This window comes from Antechinus flavipes, chromosome 2 (assembly GCF_016432865.1).
Source record: "Antechinus flavipes isolate AdamAnt ecotype Samford, QLD, Australia chromosome 2, AdamAnt_v2, whole genome shotgun sequence".
Classification (NCBI taxonomy): domain Eukaryota; kingdom Metazoa; phylum Chordata; class Mammalia; order Dasyuromorphia; family Dasyuridae; genus Antechinus; species Antechinus flavipes.
In genome coordinates, this window is record NC_067399.1 from 641826558 (window position 1) to 641851459 (window position 24902).

Below are 24902 nucleotides of genomic sequence, written 5' to 3' on the forward strand. Positions count from 1 at the left end.
CAGAAAAGGAGTGGATGAGTGTGAACTTCTGCTTGGTCATAGAATTTTTTCCCAAATCAAATCCCAACCCTATTTGCTCTAGCTTGTAAAATTACAACCAGAGAGAGCCCAGTTGACAACAAAGCATCCTGAGGACAACTCCTATGTAACATAAACCAAGATACATGCCATTTGATATAGGGAAAATGCCTTTTCCTCTCTGAACCCCATTTTATATGATGGGGAAAACATTCAGGAATTCCTTGCTTCCTTAACTTTTTGAGCTGAGAAGGCATTGCCCAGAAATTACATATGTGCAAACTGAGTCCTATTTTAAACATATCAGGAGAGTTTGACATATCAAAGATCCTGGTGGTAAATCTTTTCACCAAATGGAGAATATTTCTCTAACTTGAAGAATGTCCTCCTTTGCACTCTTTCTCTCCTCTCCCATTGGTATCAGTCTAGATTTTTATGTGTAGAATTCACTTTCAGAACACACAAGCATTTGCTATCCCTGCGAGATGTGTAATCTCCACATAGGAAACTCATGACTCAAGAGGTGTCCATTCCCAACCCTTCATTATTATCCCCTCCCCCTCCAAGGTGAGACATCTCCTGTAAATGTACTTCTCTCCAGAAGGCAGAGAGATACTCACTGTTTCTTGAAGAGGCTCCAGAGGTTTTACTTCAGTCAGTGATGGTATAGAAAGGCACTTGTCCACAAAGATTTTTGGCTTGGGTGTTGGGTCTAGCTCTGTCACTAGTTCTAGCTCTGGTTCTGACTCTGCATGTGATTCTTCCTCTGGCTCTGGTTCTAGTTCCGACTCTGGATCAGGATCAGGAAATGGATCAGAGCCTGACTCTACATCTGGGCTTACATAGCCCTTGAACCACGATTCACGGATGTTGCCAAGTTCCGCATCTAAGAGTGTAGGGTTCAGGACAGGAACGTCTGCACAATTGTTAGGAGTCATAAAGTTGTCTGGCCTCTGGGAAATAAAGACAAGAACAGATTTAAGAGGAGTAGTGCTTCTGATTTTTGACCTCACAATATGGGATGGTTCAAAGCATCATTGTAAAGTGAAAGAACATGGGAATTAGAATCAGATAATCTGGCTTTAAATCCAGGCTTGGTTTCTTGCGCTCCTTACTTCACAGATGATTTGTGAAAATAATGTTTTGTGAATTGTAAAGCACTACTGTTCTGCCTGGAACATAGTTGGTAATAAGTGCTTGCATAATGGGAGTGGTCCTTAACAATTCACTTGTCTAGGGCCTACATCCAACCCAGGATTCTGAAAAAAAATTGGTAAATTAAGTTAACCTCAGTATTGAGGCAGTATGTGCTTATTTGCCTATGGCAGGTCATAGAGCTTTGGGAGTAAAAATAGAACTTGTTTTGTTTCAAAGATTTATTTGCATATGAAAAGTTAAGAGAATTTTGAAGTTACTAGGAAAATAACATCAAAACTGTTTTATGATTATGGAACACATGGAGACAGTTAGGAGGCACAGTGAATGAAGTGTTGGGTTGAGAGTCAGAAAGATCTGAGTTCAAATCTGACTTTAGACACTTTCTGTGTGACTTCTAGGGCAAGTCACTTAACCTCATTTGTCACTTTCCTCATGAGTTGGAGGATATGGCAAACCACTCCAGTTATTTTTGCCAAGAAAACTCCATATGGAGTCAGGAAGAGTTGGATACTACTGACATGACTGAACAAGTCCTTTACTGATTATAGCTCTGTTAGTGAAGAAGAAAAAAATGCTTCTAATCATAAAATAAGTTGAGATCTCTCTATAGAGAACTCAGCTATTTCACTGGGAATATATTGAAATCACAACACATACTCTCTGCACTGTCATTTGTTATCAGTTAGTTTTGATTTGGTTGGTAAAAAGAAAGATTGAAGCTGTTTCTATTATTTTGAGGAGAAAGTATGCTTTTCTCTCTACTTCTATCTGAAGAAAATGAAAAGGAGGAAGAAGAGGAGTAGAAGAAGAAGAGGGAATATTTCTTTAGATGACTATTATTGCTGAAAGGTCAAAGAATTTTGTCAAAGGATAAAAATCAAAAGAAACTTCTGCCAAATGAATCATTGCTTTTTCCTTAAAAAGCACATATTTCAGTGGAAGGAACATGTACAGGTGAAACTGGAAAATGCCAATTACTATAGTATCTCTTGAAAAGCGAATCCTGCTAGAACAACAATTTAAATGAAGAGCATTAAAGAAGAGACCTTTCGGATCAATTTCTTTAGCTGAGATGTCATGTTTAGTGAGGTGTTAGTCCAATGCAATGGGGAGAATCTCTCCTAATCAGTACAAGCATTTGTTTATACATAAGTTATGATCATTTTTGGACAGTTCCTGAAATCTCATTTACTCCACTAATGGTGATGATACCAAGACACTGTAGTTGCCAGGGGTAATTTTTTTTTACAACATTATCCCTTGCACTCGTTTCTGTTCCAATTTTTCCCCTCCCTCCCTCCACCCCCTCCCCTAGATGGCAAGCAGTCCTATATATGTTGGATATGTTGCAGTATATCCTAGATACAATATATGTTTGCAGAACCGAACAGTTCTCTTGTTGCACAGGGAGAATTGGATTCAGAAGGTAAAAATAACCCGGGAAGAAAAACAAAGATGCGGATAGTTCACATTCGTTTCCCAGTGTTCTTTCTTTGGGTGTAGCTGCTTCTGTCCATCATTTATCCATTGAAACTCAGTTAGGTCTCTTTGTCAAAGAAGTCCACTTCCATCAGAATACATCCTCATACAATATCGTTGTCGAAGTGTATAATGATCTCCTGGTTCTGCTCATTTCACTTAGCATCAGTTCATGTAAGTCTCGCCAGTCCTCTCTGTATTCATCCTGCTGGTCATTTCTTACAGAACAATAATATTCCATAACATTCATATACCACAATTTACCCAGCCATTCTCCAATTGATGGGCATCCATTCATTTTCCAGTTTCTAGCCACTACAAACAGGGCTGCCACAAACATTTTGGCACATACAGGTCCCTTTCCCTTCTTTAGTATTTCTTTGGGGTATAAGCCCAATAGAAACACTGCTGGATCAAAGGATATGCACAATTTGATAACTTTTTGGGCATAATTCCAGATTGCTCTCCAGAATGGTTGGATTCGTTCACAACTCCACCAACAATGAATCAAGAGACACTGTAGTTGAGTTTAAGATCTTAGTCACCAACTCCTAAATGCCTCCTATAAATTAAAGGAGATCACAGAGGGTGCAATGAGAATGATAAGTGGATTAGAAACTATACCTTATGGGGATCATTTGAGAGAAATGATGTTGTTTAACCTGGAAAAGAGAAGACTTGACTGGTGACATGATATTTGTCTTCAAGTATTTCAAAGTTTACCATGGGAATGGGATTTGTCTTGCTTGGCTTGGTCCCAAAGAGCAGACCCAGCTACAGTGACCTGGAGTTGAAAAGGCAATCTCTCAAATCCAAATGTAGTATTGTCTTCCTCAGAAGATGGAGGGTTTCCCATCTCTGGAAGTCTCCAGATGGTAGGTGGATGATCACTTGAGCTGATTCTTAGGAATAGGTCAGATCAGATGCCTGCTTGTCTAGTTTCATGAAAGGCTTGTCATGAAGTATTATTGAAGAATCATCAGTATCTGTAGCAGTCTTGATTATCTCCACAGAGATATTTCTTTTAGTTTGAATTTTGAAACTACTGAATCACAGAAACTCTTTGTACTGCATACTATAGGTCTTGATGCTTACTAGTTTATTTAGGGAGAGAATCTGGTATAGTGGAAAATACACTACACATTCAATCAAGAGACGTGGATTCTGATTCTGGCATTAACATATACTAGCTGTGGACAAATCACTTCCCTTCATTTTCCTCAGTTCCTCTCTTTGTAAAATGAGGAGCTTGGATTAGATCAGGGCTTTTAAGCTTAATTTTGGTTTTAAAAATGTTTTGATAAGTATATTATAATATATCTTTATTTCATACATTTAAAAACATTGTTCTGAGGATTCCATAGTTCAAAAGTTCAGTTGGTGGTACAAAATAAAGATGAAGAACAACTTAGTTGATATCTAAGGTTCCTTCCAGCTTTGACATTATACGATTCAGTTCTCTAATTGTTTCACACAGGCTGGTCTTCTTTCTCTAAGATTAGACTATTTATTAGTTATTTAAGGGGCTGTCTGTCTCACAAAGAAGGTTGGCACAGAGGATGGTGCTTGTTAAATGTTTGCTGAATGAATTAGTTTAGTTTAGTCAGCTAAGTTGGACAGCTCGGGTGTAGTCGATCTAACCAATTTCCCATTGGCCCAGAAGCCCCTGGGGCAGGAGCAAGATGCTGATCTTGCCCCTAATGCAATTTGTCTTCATTTCCAGGCAATGAGCTGGTTTCCCTTCCCCCAGCTCCTCTAGGCTTGAGCCCTGGATTTCATAGACTTCAGACTAATCAGGTTATGGGAGGAAGTGGAAGTAATGAAATCAACACAGGAGTCTACTAAGCCCCCAGCACATCTCTGATAGCAGGGTCAGGAGCATAAGTCCCAAAGGGACCTTCTATAAAAGCTCTCCCCTTTCCTACCACATACACACAGAGAGACAGTTTCAAGTCTATTCTTTTGGGTGCTTCTTCCAGAGAAGACAATTCTTTCTATGATTGGCATCTGGCTGAGACGTAGACCAGCTGGTATAAGACATAGAGATCTGGCAATGACATAGCCTAAGGAATGAGAGGATAATATTGTAGTAGAAACATGAAAGCAGAAGCTGAAAAGTTTGCATTCTAGTCTTAAGGCTGCCATTGACTTCACGTGGTGACTGAAAAATTGCTGAACCTCTCTAATCCTGTTCTTTCACCTATAAAAATTAAGAGCTTGGCTTCAGAATCCCTTAGTTCTACTAGAGATCTACTGGGATCTCATTCTAAAGTTTAGGTCAGTGGCCACGAACCCAGATCATCTTTGTCAGGGAAATAAGAGAGTACAAAAGGAATAGAATGAGTAGGAAAATTGATTCCCAAACCCTTCTCTTTGTGACTCTGAGTAAGTTACTTAGAACACAGTGTTTTGCAGTGAGAACAGTGGAGTCAGAGGACCCGAGTTCAGATCTCACCCTTGGAAATTCCTAACCAAGAGATCCCAAAAGGTAAATCCCTCATTTCCTCAACTGTAAAATGAGAAAATATGATTAGACGGCCTCTAAAGTGTCTTCCAGCTTTGTGGTTGTACAGTTCATCAATTATGCTTGACTTCATGACCCCATATATAATTTTCTTAGGAAAGATACTGGGATGGTTTGTCTTTTCCTTCTCTAGTGAATTAAAGCAAACAGAAGCTACTTACTGGCAAACACTGCTAGTGAGTATCTGAGGCTGGAATTGAATTCAGTTCTTCCTGACTCCAAGCCTAGCAATGAGCAACCTAGCTGCATCCAAGACAAACAGAGGTTAAAATTCTGTCCAGGCTCACATAGCTAATAAGTGTCTGAGACTGGATTTGAATTCAGGTGTTCTTGATTCCCAGCTCAGTGCTCTATTCACTGCCTCAGTTCCAGTTTTAGTTATATGATTTATGACCTAAAATTAGTGACAGTTCTTCAGCAGTACATGATGACAACTGGATTACTAGCCACCTGATCTGATGATTCCTAACTAAGAATCTCTTCTGGTGATCATTCAGTCATCATCTGGGGGACCTCCAGAAACAGGAAACCCTTCATCTTCCGAGTAAGACAACCCATTTGGATTTGGAAGATTGCCTCTTCAACTTCAGGCCATTGCAATTAGTTCGGCATTTGTGGGGTAAACCAAGCAAGACAAATCCTAGAACACTTTGTATATGAGTAATAGACATTTTTGCTAATGTAACTGCACTGCATTGAATTTCTGCCCCACTTGTCTATGAATGCAATAATAACAATTTCTATTTATCATGCCTTCATATAATAGACACTTAATAAATGCTTCAGGACTTGCTGACTTTCACATGCACTATCTTATTTGATCCTCATGGCAATCCTGTAAGCTAGAAAGAATGGATATTACTAAGCCATTTTACAGATGAGGAAAATGAAACTTAGGCCAAAGTCATCTGATCAATTCTTCTGTCTTCTAGTCCACTGTTCTTTTTATTGTTCTTCTTTGTCTATCTAATATAGATTCCAAGATTTGTTCACCAATTCCCAAGCCTAATCCAACCAATCTCTTGTTTCTACAGAGCCAAATGGTCTCCTAGAGCTATTCTTAAATCTGCTTACAAATGGTCTCCTAGAGCTATTCTTAAATCTGTTTGGGATTATTCCTACCTGACATGAGGGTGAGGAAGAGTGTTCCTGTGGTGAATAGGCAACATATTTATCGGCATCTTCCATATAATAATTGTATGGATATTCCATATAAGATCTTAGGACCATGGGATACAGAACAGGAATCATAAGATTCATAGACAGAATTACAAAATCTCAGAGACAGAAAGGATCTTCTTGTCATCAGCACTGTTCAGCACTGTCTGATTCTTTCTGATCCCATTTGGGGCTTTCTTGGCAAAGACACTGGAGTGACTCTGGTATTTCCTTCTCTAGCTCATTTTACGAATGAAGAAACTGAGGCAAACAGGTTTAAATGACTTGTCCAGGATTACATGGCTAGTAGATGAAGGAAAATTTGACTCTGGGCCTAGCACTCTACCCAGTGCATCACCTAACTGCCTAGAAAGGAGCTTAGAGTCATTTAATATAATTTATGATATGTCATAAAAATTCCTATCTGTATAGACACCATAGTTTGAATATCTATTCCAAGTGGTTATTCAGACTCTTCTTGCAGACCTCTATTAGGCTACATCCATAATACTCTACAAGATAGCCAGTTCCACTATGGAACAGGTCTAGCTGTTGGGAAGTCTTTTTCTAATTATTCCAAGCCTAAATCTATTCTCTATAACTTCCAGCCATTGCTTTTGTCCTACTCTCTTGAAAAAATATTACCTTGGTCTAAATCATTATTGATCAGAAAAATGCAAATTAAGACAACTTTGAAATACCACTACACACCTATCAGATTGGCTAAGATGACAGGAAAAGATAATGACAAATGTTGGAGGGGATGTGGGAAAACTGGGACACTAATACATTGTTGGTGGAATTGCAAACAGATTCAACCATTGTGGAGAGCAATTTGGAACTATGCTCAAAGAATCATCAAATTGTGCATACCCTTTCATCCAGCAGTGTTTCTACTGGACTTATATCCCAAAGGGATTTTAAAGGAGGGAAAGGGACCCACATGTTCAAAAATGTTTATGGCAGCCCTCTTTGTAGAGGCTAGAAACTGGAAATGGAGTGGATGCCCATAAATTGGAGAATGGCTGAATAAATTATGGTTACATGAGTGTTATGGAATATTATTGTTCTGTAAGTAATGATCAGCAGGATGATTTCAGAAAGGCCTAGAGAGACTTATATGAACTGATGCTGAATGAAATGAGCAGAACCAGGAGATCATTATCCATGGCAACAACAAGATTATACAATGATCAGTTCTGATGGACGTGGCTCTTCAACAACGATATGATTCAGATTAGTTCCAATGATCTTGTGATGAAGAGAGCCATCTACACCCAGAGAGAGGACTGTGGGAACTGAATGTGGATCACAACATAGCATTTTCACTTTTTTGTTGTTGTTTGCTTGCATTTTTTTCTGGTCTGATTTGATTTTTCTTGTGCAGCAAGATAATTGTATAAATATGTATGCATATATTGGATTTAATATACATTTCTACATGTTTAACATATAATGGACTACTTGCCATCTATGAGAGGGGATGGGGGAAGAGGAACAATTGGAACACAAGGTTTTGCAAGGATTAATGTTGAAGAATTATTCATGGATATGTTTTGAAAAATAAAAAGCTTTAATAAAAAGAGAAATTAATGATTTGTATCAATAAAAAGGATGAGCTAAGCGGAAAAAAGAAAAATTCTCTCTCTTCTAAATGTCAGCCATTCAAATATTTTCAGAAAGCATTCATACTCACCTATGGCCTCTCTAGGCTAAACAACCTTAATTTCTTTGAGTGATTCTAATACAAAATGGTCTCCAATCCTTTTGATCCCTTACTTTCTTCTTCTGGATATATTCTAGTGGGTTCTTTACTTTTTTGTATTATGAACTCTTTTGGCAGTATAGTCAATTTATAATCCCCTTTTCAAAATAGATTTTAGCTGCACATAAGATACATAGATTTATAAAAGAAATCAATTTTATTGAAACAGTACTCAAACTTTTTTTTATACAAAAAATTCATGGATCCCAAGTCAAATATCTAGAACATACAACTTCATATGTAATGCAAACAAGATGGATTATAGGAGGACTATAGCTTCTCTTATTTTGGATCCCAAGCTTCTATTAATTGAGTTAAGATTTTTGGGTTTTCATGTCATATCCTTGACTTATATTATAAACCCTAGGATTACTTTCACACAAACAAATGTCTAACCACGACTCTCTCATCATGTAGTTATAAAGCTGTTTTTTTGAAGTTGAAGCATATGATTGTAGATGTACCCATAATAAGTTGCTTCCCATAATTTAGTATCTTGAGTTCTTTTTTAGATCTTGACTATGACTATGATTTATCTAACATGTTAGGCACACTAGCCAGCTTTGTGCTGTCTGCCCACTTGATTAACATTCTATCTCTTCAAATCATAAAAATGGTAAAAAAAAAAAAAAGCACAGGGGCAAGGGTAAATCCTGGGGACACTCCACCAGGGACATCCCTCTAAGTTCATGTGTATTCATCACTAAAAATTCTTCGGGTCTAACATCCAATCAGTTCTAGTTTCACCCAGATATTCTGTTGTCTAATCCACATATCACTTTCTTGTTCACAAGGATCACATGAAGACTTTCTCAAATGATTTGCTAAAATCCAGGTATAGTACATGGATAAGATTTCACTGATCAATCTCTCTAGTTACTCTGTGAAAAACATAATTAGGTTAGTCCTTTCATGACTCATATTTAATGAAACCATGCTGGTTGTTATGGATCATTATTTCCTTTTCAAAATGTTCATGCATTATGCTTTATATATATATATATATATATATATATATATATATATATATATGTATAATCTAACATATATAGGACTGCTTGCCATCTAGGGGAGGGGGTGGAGGAAGGGAGGGGAAAAATCAGAACAGAAGTGAGTGCAAGGGATAATGTTGTAAAAAATGACCCTGGCATGGATTCTGTCAATATAAAGTTATTATTAAATAAAATAACACACACACACACACACACACACACACACACACACACATATATATATATTATGAGAAACAGTGACAATTGAGAGCCACCCTTTGAAGCAAAACAACTTTGGTTCAAATACTTCCTCTGACACATAATGCTGAGGGATTGGCTATGGAGAAGTCACCACCCCTAGCATCTTGGGCAATTCTCAGAGATTATTATAGATGGTACAGATTTGGAAGGAACACGTGATTTGCTAATCTATGTGAGTGAAGGAGATTCTGTGCTGCATATATGCAAATTCTACAAATTTGCTAGAAATTGAAGGCAGACTGTTGACTTCTTCTTTATCCTTCCTCCACCTCTATTTGCCCTTCTTCAGGCTTCTTGCTCTCCATGATTTTTCAGAGATCACTGACAAAGGTTAAGCAATTACATCAGCTTGTTCTTTCAGTTCCCTAGAGTGCAGTTTGTCTTGGTGATTTGAACTCAATGAGGGCAACCATGTGCTCTCTTACCATTTCCTTATTCAGGTTTGTTATAAGAAAAAAAGCTAACCATTTTTTAAGAAAGATCATTTCCTTTGGCGTGGAAAACTTCATAGGTCTAAAGCTAGAAGGGAGCCAGATACTACTGAGTCAAAACTTCTTTTACAGAAGAGGGAACTGAGGCACAGAGAGATTAAGTGACTTGTCTAGAATCAAATAACTAGTAGGCACCTGAGGAGAGATTTGAACTAAGGTGTCCCTAATTCTAAGTCCTACCCACTGTACAACTACCTCTCTAGTCCATAATCATTCTTCTACCTACTCCAAGCAAAAGTTTTCTTCTTTGATTTTTCTTTTGGCAAAGCATGGTTTTTAAAATATTTTTGTTTTCCTTGACATTCATAGTCAGTTCATTTGAAACATTAACACTCTGACACTATTGTAATAGGACTATGCTACTCCCTTGCATTCATCCTCTATTACCTAACCCAACTTCTTTTCATAAGGTTTATGTCCAAGATAACTCAATTGCCTATGCTGTTGGGGGCATGACCATTCAGGACCTAGGAAGCATCTACTTCTCATTCCTAGAGCTAGAGCATAGTATCATACATTTACTTGGGAAAGAACCTTAGATGTCATTTAGTAAACTAATTCATTTTTGCAGATAAGGAAACTGAGTATGTACAGATAAGTAGTGCAATAGATAGAACTCAAGAAAGATTCATCTTCGTGAATTCACATCTGGACTCTGACTGAGAAAAAATAATTATGATTTTTATTAATAATAATGATGATGTGTGTAATTTATATACTAATAATTTTTCATCAATACTTACTAGATCTGTAACTCTGGGCAAGTCACTTCTTGCCTTAGTTTCCTCATCTAAAAAATAACCTGGAGAAGGAAATGGCAGACTATTCCACCATCTTTGCCAAGAAAACCCAAAATGGGATCACAAAGAGTCAAACATGACAAAATGATGACAACAAAAAACTGAGTTTCAGAGAGGTTAAGTAAGTTGTTTAAGATCACATAAGTGATAGGTAGACTAGCTAGGCTTCGAATTCAGATTTTTCATCTCCATAATCTGTCACTCTTTTCACTTTATTTTGCTGACTCTAAGATTATAGGATTTTACAAGCTGGGGCATGAGACTAGATAATCAAACCCTTCCTTCCTCACACATTATGGAAACTGTGAATTTCGGAGGGTCATAAGTGACTTGCTAAAGGTTATAAATAGTATGTAGAAGGGGCAATATTTGAGTTCTGGGTTTTTTTTTATTCTATAGGAATTTGCTTATTTCCAGTAGACAGAAATAGGAGCAATGGGTGGAAATCCTGAGAGGCAGATTTAGGTCAGCGTAAGGGTAAATATTTAAAGCTATTTATAAGTGGAATGGTCTGCCATGGTAAACAATGAATTCCCTCTCTCTGGAGGTCTTCAATAGAGGCTACATGACCATTTGGTGACATTACAGAAGAAAAGCTTGATCAGGTTCACATTAGAATAGATAGTCTCTGAAGTTCCTTCTAATGCTAGAATTCTAGGAACTTCAGGCTTCCCCCCATATAATTTAGCAAGACCCATTCTTGGTCCTAGCCTCTAATCAATTCAAGCTGGCATCTCTCATTTTGAGGCAGCCAAGTGGCCTGTGCTGTTTGTTACTTCGTGATAGTAGCTGGCCTGACTTCATTAGTGCTTTAATTGGAAATAGTCTTTGAAGACACATAGCTATGCATGACCATGCACTGAGTGTCTCAAGGGTTATTTCTATTTTTTTTATTTCTGTTGCTGATCAATGCCCTCACCTACTCCTCTTGTTAGTAGTGCAAAGAACATTGGATTTAGAAATCAAAAGACCTGGATTCTGGGCTTGACTTCTTCACTTATAAAGGATGTAAATTGGATTGTTTTTTGGTTTGGCATGGGAAATCCTGGTATGGAAACTCCCTCTGCCCATGCAGATCCACAATTATAATCGTGGTTGTAATTTATAGCCTTAGAGATGGTCCACGGAGAAGTTAAAAAACTTGTTTCTGGTCACATAGCTAGTGTGTGGATGGAATTTTAAGCTATTTCTCATTGATAGCAAAATATCCATTGTACCACAAAAATTTCTGAGCTATGTTATATAGAAAACACCAGCAACCCTGTTTATCTCAAAAACTGTTTGTGAGAATGGAATAGATTGGGAAATAAAGATCTTTGCAATCACAAAGACTCACACTGCCCCCCCCACCCTTCCCTTTTCCCTCATCTATTTTATCCACTTTTCCTTTTTCCTTTTCCCTTAATCTTTCTCCTTCCCTCATTCTACTCCCTCCCCTCCCCCACCCCCTTCATACTTGTGGCCATCGTGGGTCATGCAAAATGCAACAGTTTAGCCAGGCCTGGGCAATTATAGCCCTTCTTCCAGTGCACAGCTGCTGTCCTCGGTGCTGAAATAATCAGCAATTCCAGAGTTGACTACCTTGCTGGCCAGCATCAGAGATAGAGAGGGAGTCTTCCTAGCTGGGGCACACATGTCCCTAATTCAATTAGCTTGCTCCTGAACTTTCCCCTGGGAGGATAGAGCGGAAACTGACAAATTCGTTTTAACAAAGATATTTTTCTCCCTTCCCCCCTTCCCTCCGCCTTTATGCTTTTGGCTCTGCCCAGCTGTATTCTACTCATTAGTTATCTAACAAACTGAGTCCAGAGAAATCTGCTTCCATTCACTAGTGACCTGGGAGCCCTGATGCAATTTCCACCCAGATAAGGGTGTCTCCGGCAAAGGTTGGAGTGGAAACTGCTGGAGCGGAGAAACTCTCTATTCACATAATAGCTTTCATTTTCGTTGGTTATAGTTATATATTTTTATTTCTTTATTTAAATGCACAGACAAAGACATTACTTCCCTCCTCCCCAGGAGGGAGAGCTCTCTTCACCAGGTGGTAGAGTAGAGCTGGACTAATTTATACTGTCTCCTCTAGTCCCCTTGGCAATATGGAAGCAATAAGCATTCTCCTATCTGGCTCACAGTGGAGAAGGGGCCCTAGTGATGCATTACTTTCTGAGAAAATCATGTCAGTGAGAGCATCCATTGATTGGTTAGTAAGGCATGATGTTAGAAGGGAGGGGGTCCAAACTCCATAAGGATTTTTTTCCAATAATGGCAGGGACATCTTGTTGAATAGAAACTGAAGCTTTAAAATCCTTTCAAGGCAGCTCCATTGGTAAGTACATGGACATGGTTAGACTAGAAACAATGGGACCCTGATAAAGCATAAGCCTATAGCTATTTTTGTGCCTGGGGGTGGCACTTTTGGACTTTCCAGAGATGTCCTGTTAATGGTGGATATGCTTAAGGTGAGCTTTTATTAACCTTTCTTTAAAACGAATCCAAATAAGGCAATCCAGAGGGTCAGGAAGGGAGGAGTCTAAATGCTATGAATATGGAGTGATTTCTCTTTGTCCTCTTCTTCTTTTCCTCCTCATTTTCTTCTTCTCTTTCTCTTATTCCTTGTCCGCATCCCAATCTACTCTCATCCTCTAATTTTTGCTTTCTATGAGAATGCATTATCCTCTTAGTCACTCAGGTATGCAACAAGAAATCATTCTTATCTCCCCTCATTCTCCCTCAAGACCTGTATCTAATCAGTTGCCAAGTCTTGTTGATTCTATCTCCATAACATCTCTCAAATCCATTCTCTTTTCTCCACTCAGACTGCCACCACTCTAGTTCAGGCCCTCATCACTTCTTGGCTAGACTGCTTTAATAGCTTCCCAATTTCGCTTTCTGCCTCAAGTGTCTCTTTTCTTCAGCCCATCCTCCACATAACTGTCAAAATACTCTAAGGTGCAGGTTATTCTCTGCTCAGAAACCTTCAGTGGTATCTTTTTTGCCTCTAGGGTGAAATACACCCCTCTCTACATCTTAATATTTAAAGTTTTCCAAAAACCTGGCCTCCTCTTAACTGCTTTAGCCTTATTTCACATTCCTCCTGTCTACATAATCTACATTTCAGTGAAACTCAACCTGTTCCCCCAATACTATTTTCTACTTCTGTGTATTCACAAAACTGTCATTATTATGTTTCATCTTTTAGTCTTTTTAATTTTCTCAGCTTGAGTATTTCAATTTTCCCAATGAAACATTACTGGAAGCCTAAAGTTGTTAGTAGTATCTTGCCTATCAACTAACTTGCATCTATGTTTCTGTGTACATGTTCCCTCCCTCGTTAGAAGGCAAACTCCTGAGAATGGGAACTATTTCATCTTTATATTTATATCTTTCCCCCCCCTTTCCCATGCCTAACACAATGCCTTGCACATAGTAGGTGTCTGGTGAATATTTGTTGAATTAAATTCCTTATTTTATCAGTCATTTTCCATTTTTCTTTCTCTTCCATATCTTTTTCTTTTCTCCTCATTTTGTTTAGCCAGCATTGTTATCCTCTTCACCCTCCTTCCCATTTATAGTCTTCTTTTTTATCTTTCCCTCTTCTTTTTCCACCTCCTCCTTTCAGTATCAATTGTTCTATAAGCTTCCTCATCTGTAAAATGGCTTTTAGAATTAGATAGTCTCTATGTTCCCTTCCATCTCTAATTTGATACTCTATAAACTAGAATGGAGAGGGACTGGGGTGAGAATTATTACAGGGAGGCAGATCTCACTTTAATAAATGAAACAATGAAGTATCCACTGATTGATGGATGAGTGATTATTACTCTTCAAGAGCTGGCAACCTAGAAGTCTTTAAGAGTGGATGATTCCAACCAAAAAGTCTTAAGCAAGGATTTCTGCATTGGGTAGGATGATCTCTGATGTGCCTCACATTTTCCATCTTCTGAAATTAGAGATTATTCTGTTTTCTGGAAGTATAGCATAAACTCTTTGAGGAAAGCAACTTCAATTTTTTCCTCTGTGTATCTCTAGTACCTAGCATCGTACCTGGCATACAAGAGGTATTTAACAAATGCTAATTGTTTCACATTTATTTCTCCTCCCCCTCCAAAGTCCCTAACTAGGACCTTAGGTTTCTCATCTTACTCCTATTCTGAGAGAAACCACTTTCTGCTGGAGTGAGAACAACTGATTATATGCCCCCTCTCAGAGATGATTGCCTTATGAAGGAAGTGTTGGGGCAGGGGAAAACATCAAATTCCAATGGGAAAAGCTTTAATGAAAGGGAGAAGAAGATTTTTGAGGGAAGAGTATATAATTCTGGAAGTCATTCTGGGTGGGGCCTTTTTGCTTTCCCTAAATCAATTCATGTAGGTACTACCTACTTTGTCAGCTCCATCAGAGTCCATGCTGTTCCCAGAGGTATTTCCTTTGTGTTGGAGCCTGGAGCCCTCCTCCAGCAACTTGGCTCTAGAATCAGTTTCCATCTCTTGATGTCATAGTGGGTGGAAGAAAGTGAAAATGGATTGTGTGTGTGTGAGTGAAAGAGAGACAGAGAGAGAAAAAGAGAGACAGAGAGAGAGAGAGAGAGAGAGAGAGAGAGAGAAACAGAGAGACAGAGACAGAGAGAAGCTACCGTCCCTCCCATCTATCCTTGATGAGAGTTCAGTCCTGGGAGTTCATGGATCTGTGGGTTTGGGGTGGAATCTCAGAGTCTGGCAACGGTAGTGCTTCACAAATCATTCAGTTTATTTCTCTGCATTCAGGAAAGATGACACAATATCCTGGACCTGTATCTAAGGAAATGAATGTCCATCTAGTATGGAAATAGTCTACTGGTTTGTGTTTGGAAATTTTTTGAGCTCTGGCCTGGGATTACTAGATATGGATTTGAAAAATAAATCATAAAATACTATAGTAAAACTCTCCTTCCTCCTCCACTCAACATCAAGAAAATGCCAGCAGACTGTTTTTTTTTTTACTCACCCACTCTCTACAGAGAGCTTTGAAAGCAGTTTGGGGGAAACACTAGGGCATTTCTTACAAATAGAATCAGAATCCATCATACTCTTCTAAGAAGTGAAGGTAAAAGGGAGAAGCTAGCCCTAATTCCAAGAGTGGAGCAACCAATGGACAATCTCATGCTGAGGAGTTTCTAAAGCAAACATAGACCCCAGTACAAGATAAATACCTATACTCCATAATGAAAATAATAATAAGCAGCAACTGTACTTTCTAGGAATCAGGTGATGTGGGTTCTGACACATTAATTATGTGCGTTTAGGGAATTCATTTCAGTCCAAGCCTGAGATGGCCAAAATAGCCTGTCTTCCATTATAACCAACAGGGGACAGAACATCTCAAACAAAGAAAAATTACCTCAAAAAATAAGGGGAAAGTATAACATTAGTACCAAATATAAAGGAGCTGGATAACATACCGAGAGAGAGGACTGAAAGGTATACATGTTTGAAGATAAATTTTATATATAATACAGAATGTCTCAAGAAATGCATATATACACACGTGTATATGTACGAAATGTGTACAGCACAGTGATGGTGTCGAGAACTTGTAGAATCCCGAAGTACCATCTGCATCATCAAAAAGATGGTTAGGTTTGGGAAATAGTTCAGTGTTTCTGTGTACATGTGAATGCTTGTACATGTGTCTGTAAGAACGTGTATGCCTTTGTATACATTTATTAGGAATATGAAATACATCTCTACATTTGTATCTTAGTATGAGAGTGTAAATATTTATATGTGTATAAATAAGCATGTTAATGAGGATTGTGCATATATGCAAATGTGAGGCGAGACTTGTGTGTCAATTTTTGAATGCATGTTTATAGACATATTTTTTGGATATTTGTATAATGCATAAGCATGTGTGTGTGTGTGTGTGTGTGTGTGTGTGTGTGTGTGTAAATGTATCCTGCACGAGTGTGTGGTTCATGAATGCTCTTCCAAGGGACTAGAATTATCCCTAGTGTCATTGTCCTAAAAGCCCACCCCCACCCTGGATAGCCTTTCTTCTTTGAGATTCCTCCAGGAAAGGGCTGTGTCTGCAGGGGGGCTGGGGGTTGGCTATGGGAGGGAAGAAAGCAGCGAAGAGCTAAAATCACAAGTCCCAGATCAAAACAGTCATCAGTGAAATGAATTGGGCAGCATTTTCCCACATGACTAGGAGGGATAATTTAGTGAGGCCGCCAGCTGGAAGGAAAGGGATTAATTCTGCACTTAGAGCTGGTCCTGTGAATAATTCATCACATGGAGACCCCCTTGTGCCCAGACCCCTGGGCAATTATGCCAAGTACTGGCCAGACCTCTCTCCTCTTCCCCATTTCCCCATCACTGCCGACTTGAACGACCAACTAGTGTTCCTTAAAGGTGAAAGAAAGTACAGACTCCAATATGCTCCCAGGAGACTCCTGGATATTTGTGGGGAGGTAGAGGGAAAGAGGAGAAAGAGCTGATCCAAAACCAGACTGCACTCCAAGAGAAGAGTGTCCTTAATTCTAGGTTACAATCAGAAGCAGCCTGAAGCAAAGCTGGGAATTGGGCCAAGTCTGTGCTTGGTATTCTCCTCTCCCATTTCTGCATCTCTTCCCTTGCAGAATCTCTACTTAGACTCCTTAGGCAGCCCTGGACAGTTGAGGGAGAAGAGTTCATTTACCTTGGAGGCAATCCAATGAATGCCCTCTTCTGAGAGAAATCACCCAGAGAGGGTAATTTTGAACTGAGAGGCAGTATAGTGTAAAGAGTAGAACTCTGGATTTGGTATCAGGAATACTTGGATTGAAATCCTGTACTGGCTGTGTGACTCTAGCAAGCCACCTGAGCCTCAGTTTCTTTATTTGTGAAATGGGGAGATGGACTTTAAAGTTTTCTAAGACTTCTTCCCACTCTTAATCTAAGATCTTATGGTCCAGTGTAAATGGTGTTAATGGGAGGATTTTATGATCAGGGAGGGATGCTTTGTTGGACCAGAGATTCCTCTTGGGCCACCTTTCACATTACTGTGTATAAGTGACTTCCTCTTTTACTTCATAGAAAGGCCTTGCTTCCTATCTAACCACAACATTGACAAATTGCCTGAAGAATCCTGAGAGGAAGCACTGTGAGCTGGGAAGGCTAAACTGCCCAGCGCTTGGGAACAGCAAGTCTGTCTAGGTTTTGAGTTTGGGGTTTCTTTAGACCCCAATTTTTCTCTACCTTATCCTGACATCATCAGGGCTATTCTGAAGGTGGATTTATGCATGGACTAAAGATGGACAGAGTGAAAAAAAATTCAACCAAACAACTGTTTGCTGGATATTTGGGTTTCTCTACATGTCAATATTAAAAATAGTTCCTTAACAATTTAAATGGATTTATCACCCTCTATCCAATAACCAATTGTTTTGGTGAGAAGCAGATAAGTTTTGAAGCATTAGCTCAAGCAAAGGACTCACTCTCAATCATCATTGGAATACAAATTCAGATTTGAAAGGGGACTTCAGAGATCATTGAACACAGGAATTTTTGAGTCTTCTTGTGTCCTGGGTTCTGTTGGCAGTGTCTGGTGAAACTTTGGCTCCTTTCTCAAAATAATGTTTTTAAATGCATAACATAATAACAGGATTACAAAGGAAAATAATTCTAAAATGGTGAAATATAGTTCTTAAAATATTTTTAAATGCTAAGTTCATGGACCTCAAGTAAGGAACCCCAGATCTAGTCCATTCCAGAAGTGAGTAGGAATCTCCTCTATCATGTCCTTCCAGGTGCTCATTCACTCTCATTCATTTATTCAATATAATTTTTGTTGCATTAGCATGACTCCTTGGGTGACTTTGAGCCTCTCACATTCTAAACTAGATACTTGCAGCCCCATAGATTGCACTATGGGGAGCTGAGAACTGTTGCTCAATCATCTGGGTCAGTCCAAAGGTATTTAGAAATCTCCTGTTGTAGTGTGATGCCATTGGGTGCAAGAATAAAGAGAGAGCAAAAAAGTAGTCCCAGTCCTCAGAGTAAGAGTTGCTTCCTGGTAACATACCTTTTGTATATTATCTCAGGACCCCCACAACACTCCTGTTAATGGACTCCAGATAGTCCATTATTTAGCAGGCTTATCTTGCACATTCTGATAGGGAAGCCCAAAGAATAACCTGTCCAATCACATTGCTAGTTAGTGACAGATCCAAGTCTTGACCAATCTGGATAGTCATAGAGGTAGGGTGCACACTTTAAAATGAGAACAAGATAATTAAGGCTGAACAAATGCATTCACTTTTATTTTCCATCTATTTTTGGTACATAGTGTCTCCTCCTATAGAATGTAAGTTTTTTGAGGACAGATAATATCTTTGTACCCACAGAGCCTATCGGAATGCTTAGCACATAGTATGTGTACAAATTAGTACATGTGCTATTAATACAAATAATGAATCCTCTGAAGTGATTGTAGGTATTCAAATTCACACTATTTGAAGTGATAATTATATAAAAATGGACATTGGTTCCAGCCCAATGGAAATATGTAGGGGGATTTGAACAATGTACCACTTCGGAGGAATCATTGTTTCTATAAGTCTGGAACTAGCAGTAGATACTTAAATAAATGTGTATTAATTGGCTGGTTAACTGGCTATGATTGAAGTGCATCACAGCAAAATTGGGAGAACCGAGGTAGTTTGGAGTATAGATTCAAAGTGGTGGGGAATCCGTTTGAGGTAATCTATCATTGCTTCATAGGGGAAGATCACAGGAATGGAGAAAGTAAGAAAATGTCCTAGGTAAGCATAAAATACTACTACCTCTATTGCAGTTTAAACATTGGTCCTACTCAGGTACCCCTGTGGAAATATTCCTTGGTAGCACTGAATCTAGATTTATGGTTTAAATTTAAGGAGACTCCCAGATCTAGGCTTTCCTTCCCTCTTAACTTACCTTCTCATCCTATTATTTCTGTGTTTTGGTCTCTGGGACTTTATCATTGTCTGGGATACTTCTAACTTATGCAACATGCCCCTTCTCACTTCCCTCCACCTTTGAGCAACCCCCCAAAAATAGTAAAGAAGGGTCAACAGCAGTGAGTCTTATTCAATGTCTTGTCTTAGAAAAAAATCACTTGGTCTTACCTCTGAGGAAAGCACTTGGAAAGAAAGGTTAACAGTAAGTGTTCCACCCGAAATCGCTTTCAGCTTAGTTTTCTGGGAAATAAAGGAGAGAGTATCAGTTCATCTAAGTCAGCACCATGTTTTCTGTCAGGACCAGCCCCTCACCCTTTCTCTCAGTTGAAATAAAGGGAGTGGTTTCTAAAGTAGCATGGAAATTTGATTGTTTGGTGAAATACCTCTTTTTCACCTTTATTTTCCAATTGGTGAAACAGGAAGAACTCACTCTGTTAAGTAGAAGGGAAAGCAGGATCATGGAGAGGCATCAGAAAATAGCTTCCATGTCCCATGATCCTGCCTCCATTTCATGTGATAAGGTTCTGGGAGCTTATAAACAAGGAGCAGCTTCTCATAGAATCTCAAAGTTGACTGGAACTTCACATGTTCAATTTCTACTTTACTTCTATTAATTCGATCTCTCACGATATACTGTCTATGTATTATGGTCAATATGATCAAAATTCACTCCATTTTTGGACAGCTCTGAGTGGCTGAAAATTTGCCTTTTATAGGCTCAAAGATCTATGTCTCTGCAGTTTTTTGCTCACTGCATCCTAATTTTAGCCTCTGGGCCAAGTAAAGCAAACCTGATTCTTCCTCTGGAAGGAAGTCCTTCAAATATTTGAAGATCACTATCATACCTCCCCTGTGGCTTCTCTTCTCCGGGCTTTACATCCTTAGCTCTTTCAACTATCATTTAAGATATTTTTATGTCTCCCTGCTCATCCCAGTTCTGATATTAACAGATAATAATCATATTAATAGCTACCATTGATATAAGGTTGGCAGAAAGCTTTAGATATGTTCATTCATTTAGCCACCTCTGAGATCTTGGGCAAAGCTCTTAACCTTTTTTCCTTTAGAAAGAAAGGGTCAAACTGACTAGTCTTTAAGGTCTCTTTCACTGATCTCTGGGATTCTCCATCTTGTCAAAGTCCTTCCTAAATTTGATCTCTTTCACTGATCACACTTCAACTGCCATTGATCTAAGGGGACTTCCTTCATACTGTTACTCATTTTTAAAAAAACTTTATAGATACTATCTCATTTGAATTAAAATCATGGCTAGTATTCTTGACTTGGATTCAGGAAAACCTGAGTTTGAATTTGTCTCAAGTGATTACTAGGTATGGGACCCTAAGCAAATCATTGAACTTTCAGCTTCAGTTTTTTCATCTGTAAAATGGAGATAATAAGCTACTTCCCAGGATTATTGTAAGGCTTAAATGAGATCTATGCATAAAATACTTTGTAAACCTTAACAATGTTATGTAATTGTTATGTTTTATTATACATAATATCATCATATAATATGATAATTTATAGTTTTATATATAAGCAGTAGTAGTAGTTACTGTAGTAGTAGGTAGTCTATAGTAGTAGTAAGTTACTGCAGTAGTAGGTAGTCTATAGTAGTAGTGGGAGGAGGAGGAGGAGAAGAGGAGGATTTGGTGGTAATAGTGGTAGTAGGAGGAGGAGAAGGAGGAGAAAGAGGAAGAGGGATGGTAGTAGGAGTAGTAATAGGATGGGGTAGTATTAGTAGTAATAATAATCATAATAGTAGTAGTAGTAATAGCAGCAGCGGCGGCAGCAGCAACAGTAGTAGTAGTAGTAGTAGTAGTAGTAGTAGTAGTAGTAGTCTCATATAGGACCAGGTAGTAGTAGTAGGCGTTAGTAGGGGGAGGAAGAAGGGGTGACAGTAAGAGTTGTAGGAGTAGATCCCTTACCCTTCACCTTTTAGCCTCTTTCCTGATATCTTCTTATTATTTCCCCCTCACTGATCCCAGTTCTGCCCTCTGGGCCATACAGAACAAAACTAATCAATCCCTCTGACTCCTGATACCCCAAGCTAAATATTCCCAAGACACACATAGAGACTGGAAGTGACAAGATTCAAACCTCATAGGTCTCTTATTTTTCATATACCACAAAGACGCTATACCTTTTGGTAAGATTGTCCAATCAGCCCTAGGATCAATTTCATTATATCATGGTTCACCCACATCATGTCAACCAGGACACCATGAGTTATTTAATCATATACTCAACTGAAATTCTACTATTTCCTTTTCTCTACCTCTTCATGATCTGACAAAGATGTTTTTCTCCCATCTGTTATGTTCTCCAGCCTCTGATCTCTCTTCCCACCCAAATTAATATGAACAAATGTCCAATAAAAGGAAGCTCTACTACATAATTAGAACCTCTAGCTTTTCCTTTTTAGGTTTAGGAGTTGGCTCCCTTCCATCAAGGTTTATCATAAAATCATAGATTTAAAACTGGAAGTTTTAAACTGGACCATATTTTGCCTCATTTTGCAGTGAGGAAAATAAAGCCCTAAAAGGTTAAATGCTTCACCCAAGGGCTTTATACATGGTTCCCCTGACTCCAGAGTTGTAAGCCTCATGTCTAAAATGGTAATACCTAAATCTCCTACTACATTGGAATTTGTGAAAACTGAGTGAGAATCTGACAGAAAATGATTGGGAGGTAGAAGAGCTTTGAAACGTAGAGAGACAAACACTTGTGAAACAGGGTTCAAATATCTCCATTGCCTATCTCCATTCTTTTGCCCAGGCTTTGTATTCTCTCCTTGGCCTAATAGAATTCCTTATTTCCTTTAAAAGTTCAGCTCCAGATCATTATATACCTCAACAACGATACTGTTTGAGGATGTATTCTGATGGAAGTGGATCTCTTCGATAAAGAGAGCTAATTCAGTTTCAATTGATCAAGGGTGGAGAGAAGTAGCTACACCCAAAGAAAGAGCATGGGGAAATGAATATAAACTTCTTGCATTTTTGTTTTTCTTCCCGGGTTATTTATACCTTCTGAATCCAATTCTCCCTGTGCAACAAGAGAACTGCACACAGATATTGTATCTAGGATATACTGTAACCTATTTAACATGTAAAGGACTGCTTGCCATCTGGGGGAGGGGGTGGAGGCAGGGAGGGGAAAAATTGGAACAGAAGTGAGTGCAAGGGATAATGCTGTAAAAAAATTACCCTGGCATGGGTTCTGCCAATAAAAACTTAAAAACAAAAAACAAAAAACAAACAAACAACAAAAAAAAAAGGCTTAACCCAGCTTGTCAACCTATTAAGTTCCTGGATTTTAATTGCCAAAACTGACTTGATATTAAAAGCAATGATCAAAAAAAAATAAAAAAAAATAAAAGTTCAGCTCCAGGGCCATGTCCTACATGAGACTTTTGCTGTTCCCTTCCATTGCTGCCCCCCAAAAACTATATGCATTTATTTTGTATATACTTATATATGCATATGTGCTGTTCTCTAATCTATAGAATCTAAGTTTCTTGAATGTAGGGAATATTTCATTTTTATTTGTATCTCCAGTACCTCGCACTGTGACTCATATAATAAGTACTGAATAAATACTTGTTGATCAATTGCTTATCTGTCCCAGGGAGGTAGCTCCTCCCAGCATAAAAGATCAGTATCCAGAAGAGAAATATGTCAGTTGGAGCCCAATGGAAGGAACTGGATAGATTTAGCACAATAGAAGAAACTATAATGGGGTTGCTATAGAGCTGTCTTCCACTATTTGAAGGGCTATCCTTGGGAAGAAAGAATAAGCTTGGTTTGCCAGTCCCCAGAGAACAATGGGGGGGATTGCATGGGAATTTCTGAAAGGCAGAGTTCAGATTGTGACAAGGAAAACTTCCCGACATCTAGAGCTATCTGAAAGTGGTTTGGGCTGCTTTTTGAAGTAGTGAATGCCCCATCATTGGAAGTCTTTAAATAGAGATTGACCGAGATGGAGGGAGAGAGTTTAAATGGCCCCAGAATTTTCTTCCAACTCAGAGACTCTAAGATTCTGTGGAAAAGGGCCTGGGTAAGGACTATAAGGCTGAGGAGAGAGGCAAATAATATTATTAGGAAGTAGGTGGGGGTGACTAACCAATATAGGGAGCTTTTTCACATGAAGTGCAGTCGGTGCTCCTGACATCATTTTTCGGTAAACTCGATTGTTGAGCGGCAACATGGAGATGCCCACGGGTTCTATGAGGTTCCAAGATTCTTTCTTGGGCACTGCAGGAAGAAAGATGGAAATCATGGAGAACTTTCCTCCTTCACAAACCTGATCTGACCTTGTCTCAAGGCCAACAAAACTATAACTATTGCAATGCTTTCTATAGTCTCTGTTATTCAATTGATCTTTCTGATTATGAGTATATATGGTTTTGCTTCTTAGAATTTCATTAGGAACTATTCTCTGAGTTTTGTAATATTGCTTGCTGTACAATATATGCATGCAGATAGTAATCAATAAGGGTTAATTATAATCTTTATGAATTGAAAGTTAATTCCTCTTTCTTCAGCAGACTCTTGCCATTTCACATGTAGAATCTTCCCAAGAGGGCAGGGAAAATATATACCTCATTTAAAAGAACAATTCAAAGCCATTCTCTGGGCACTTGCCAGATAATTGGTAATTTTCATGTTGTGTTATTAAATCTTTCTGTTTACTTTCATCCCTAAAATTGGACATGAAAGTCACTACTCTTTTTTTTTTTTTCTCTAATAGATGAAGTATGTTAGGGAGATATGAGTCCTGATTGGCTAAAAGACAAAGACTTCTGGGAGAAAATTAGACAAAAAGAAAAAGAGAATTTTAAATGAGAAGACAGTAGACACTGAAGCTGTAGGGATATGGGGAGATTGTGATATCCAGTACCTACCCTCTAGAAACTACTAAGAATTGGTCATTCACTACCAAATAATAAAGACCCCTCCCCTTCTGGCAAGCTTGTGCTCTATCGCCTAAATAAATCTCTGTAACTTTCTCAAGATTGCCATGTTATATTGCTTGCCTCCATAAATATGTTTGCTCATTACCTGTGATTATCTATTGTGTACTAATCATGTGGTGAAGGGGAACTAAGTTAAGATAAAGCTGTTACCTTCTCAGTCTATGGAGGGGGATTACTTCCTTTTCCTCTTTACCTCTGAATGACCAAGGAAAGAGGCTTTTTTCCTGAGAATGTAGTACTCCTAAACTACAAAGATTTGTTTGTAGTTTATAAATATAATTTTAGATATAATTTTAGCTCCACATTCTACTAAATGAGA

At 38.5% G+C, this 24902-nt stretch overlaps 1 protein-coding gene across 5 annotated transcripts in view; it reads right to left on the reverse strand.

Moving 5' to 3' along the window:
• Nucleotides 1-24902, reverse strand: part of CCDC33 (coiled-coil domain containing 33) — a 204566-nt gene that overhangs the window by 86933 nt on the left and 92731 nt on the right. For all 5 annotated transcript variants that reach the window (XR_007951217.1, XM_051982257.1, XM_051982256.1 and 2 more), the window contains 3 exons: nt 23731-23861; nt 19771-19842; nt 639-971 (listed from right to left, as the gene is read on the reverse strand). Coding sequence is in view for 4 of the 5 variants with exons in the window: in XM_051982257.1 (XP_051838217.1) it covers nt 639-971; nt 19771-19842; nt 23731-23861 (536 nt within the window). In the remaining variant the exon portion in view is untranslated. The remainder of the gene's footprint in view (nt 1-638; nt 972-19770; nt 19843-23730; nt 23862-24902) is intronic.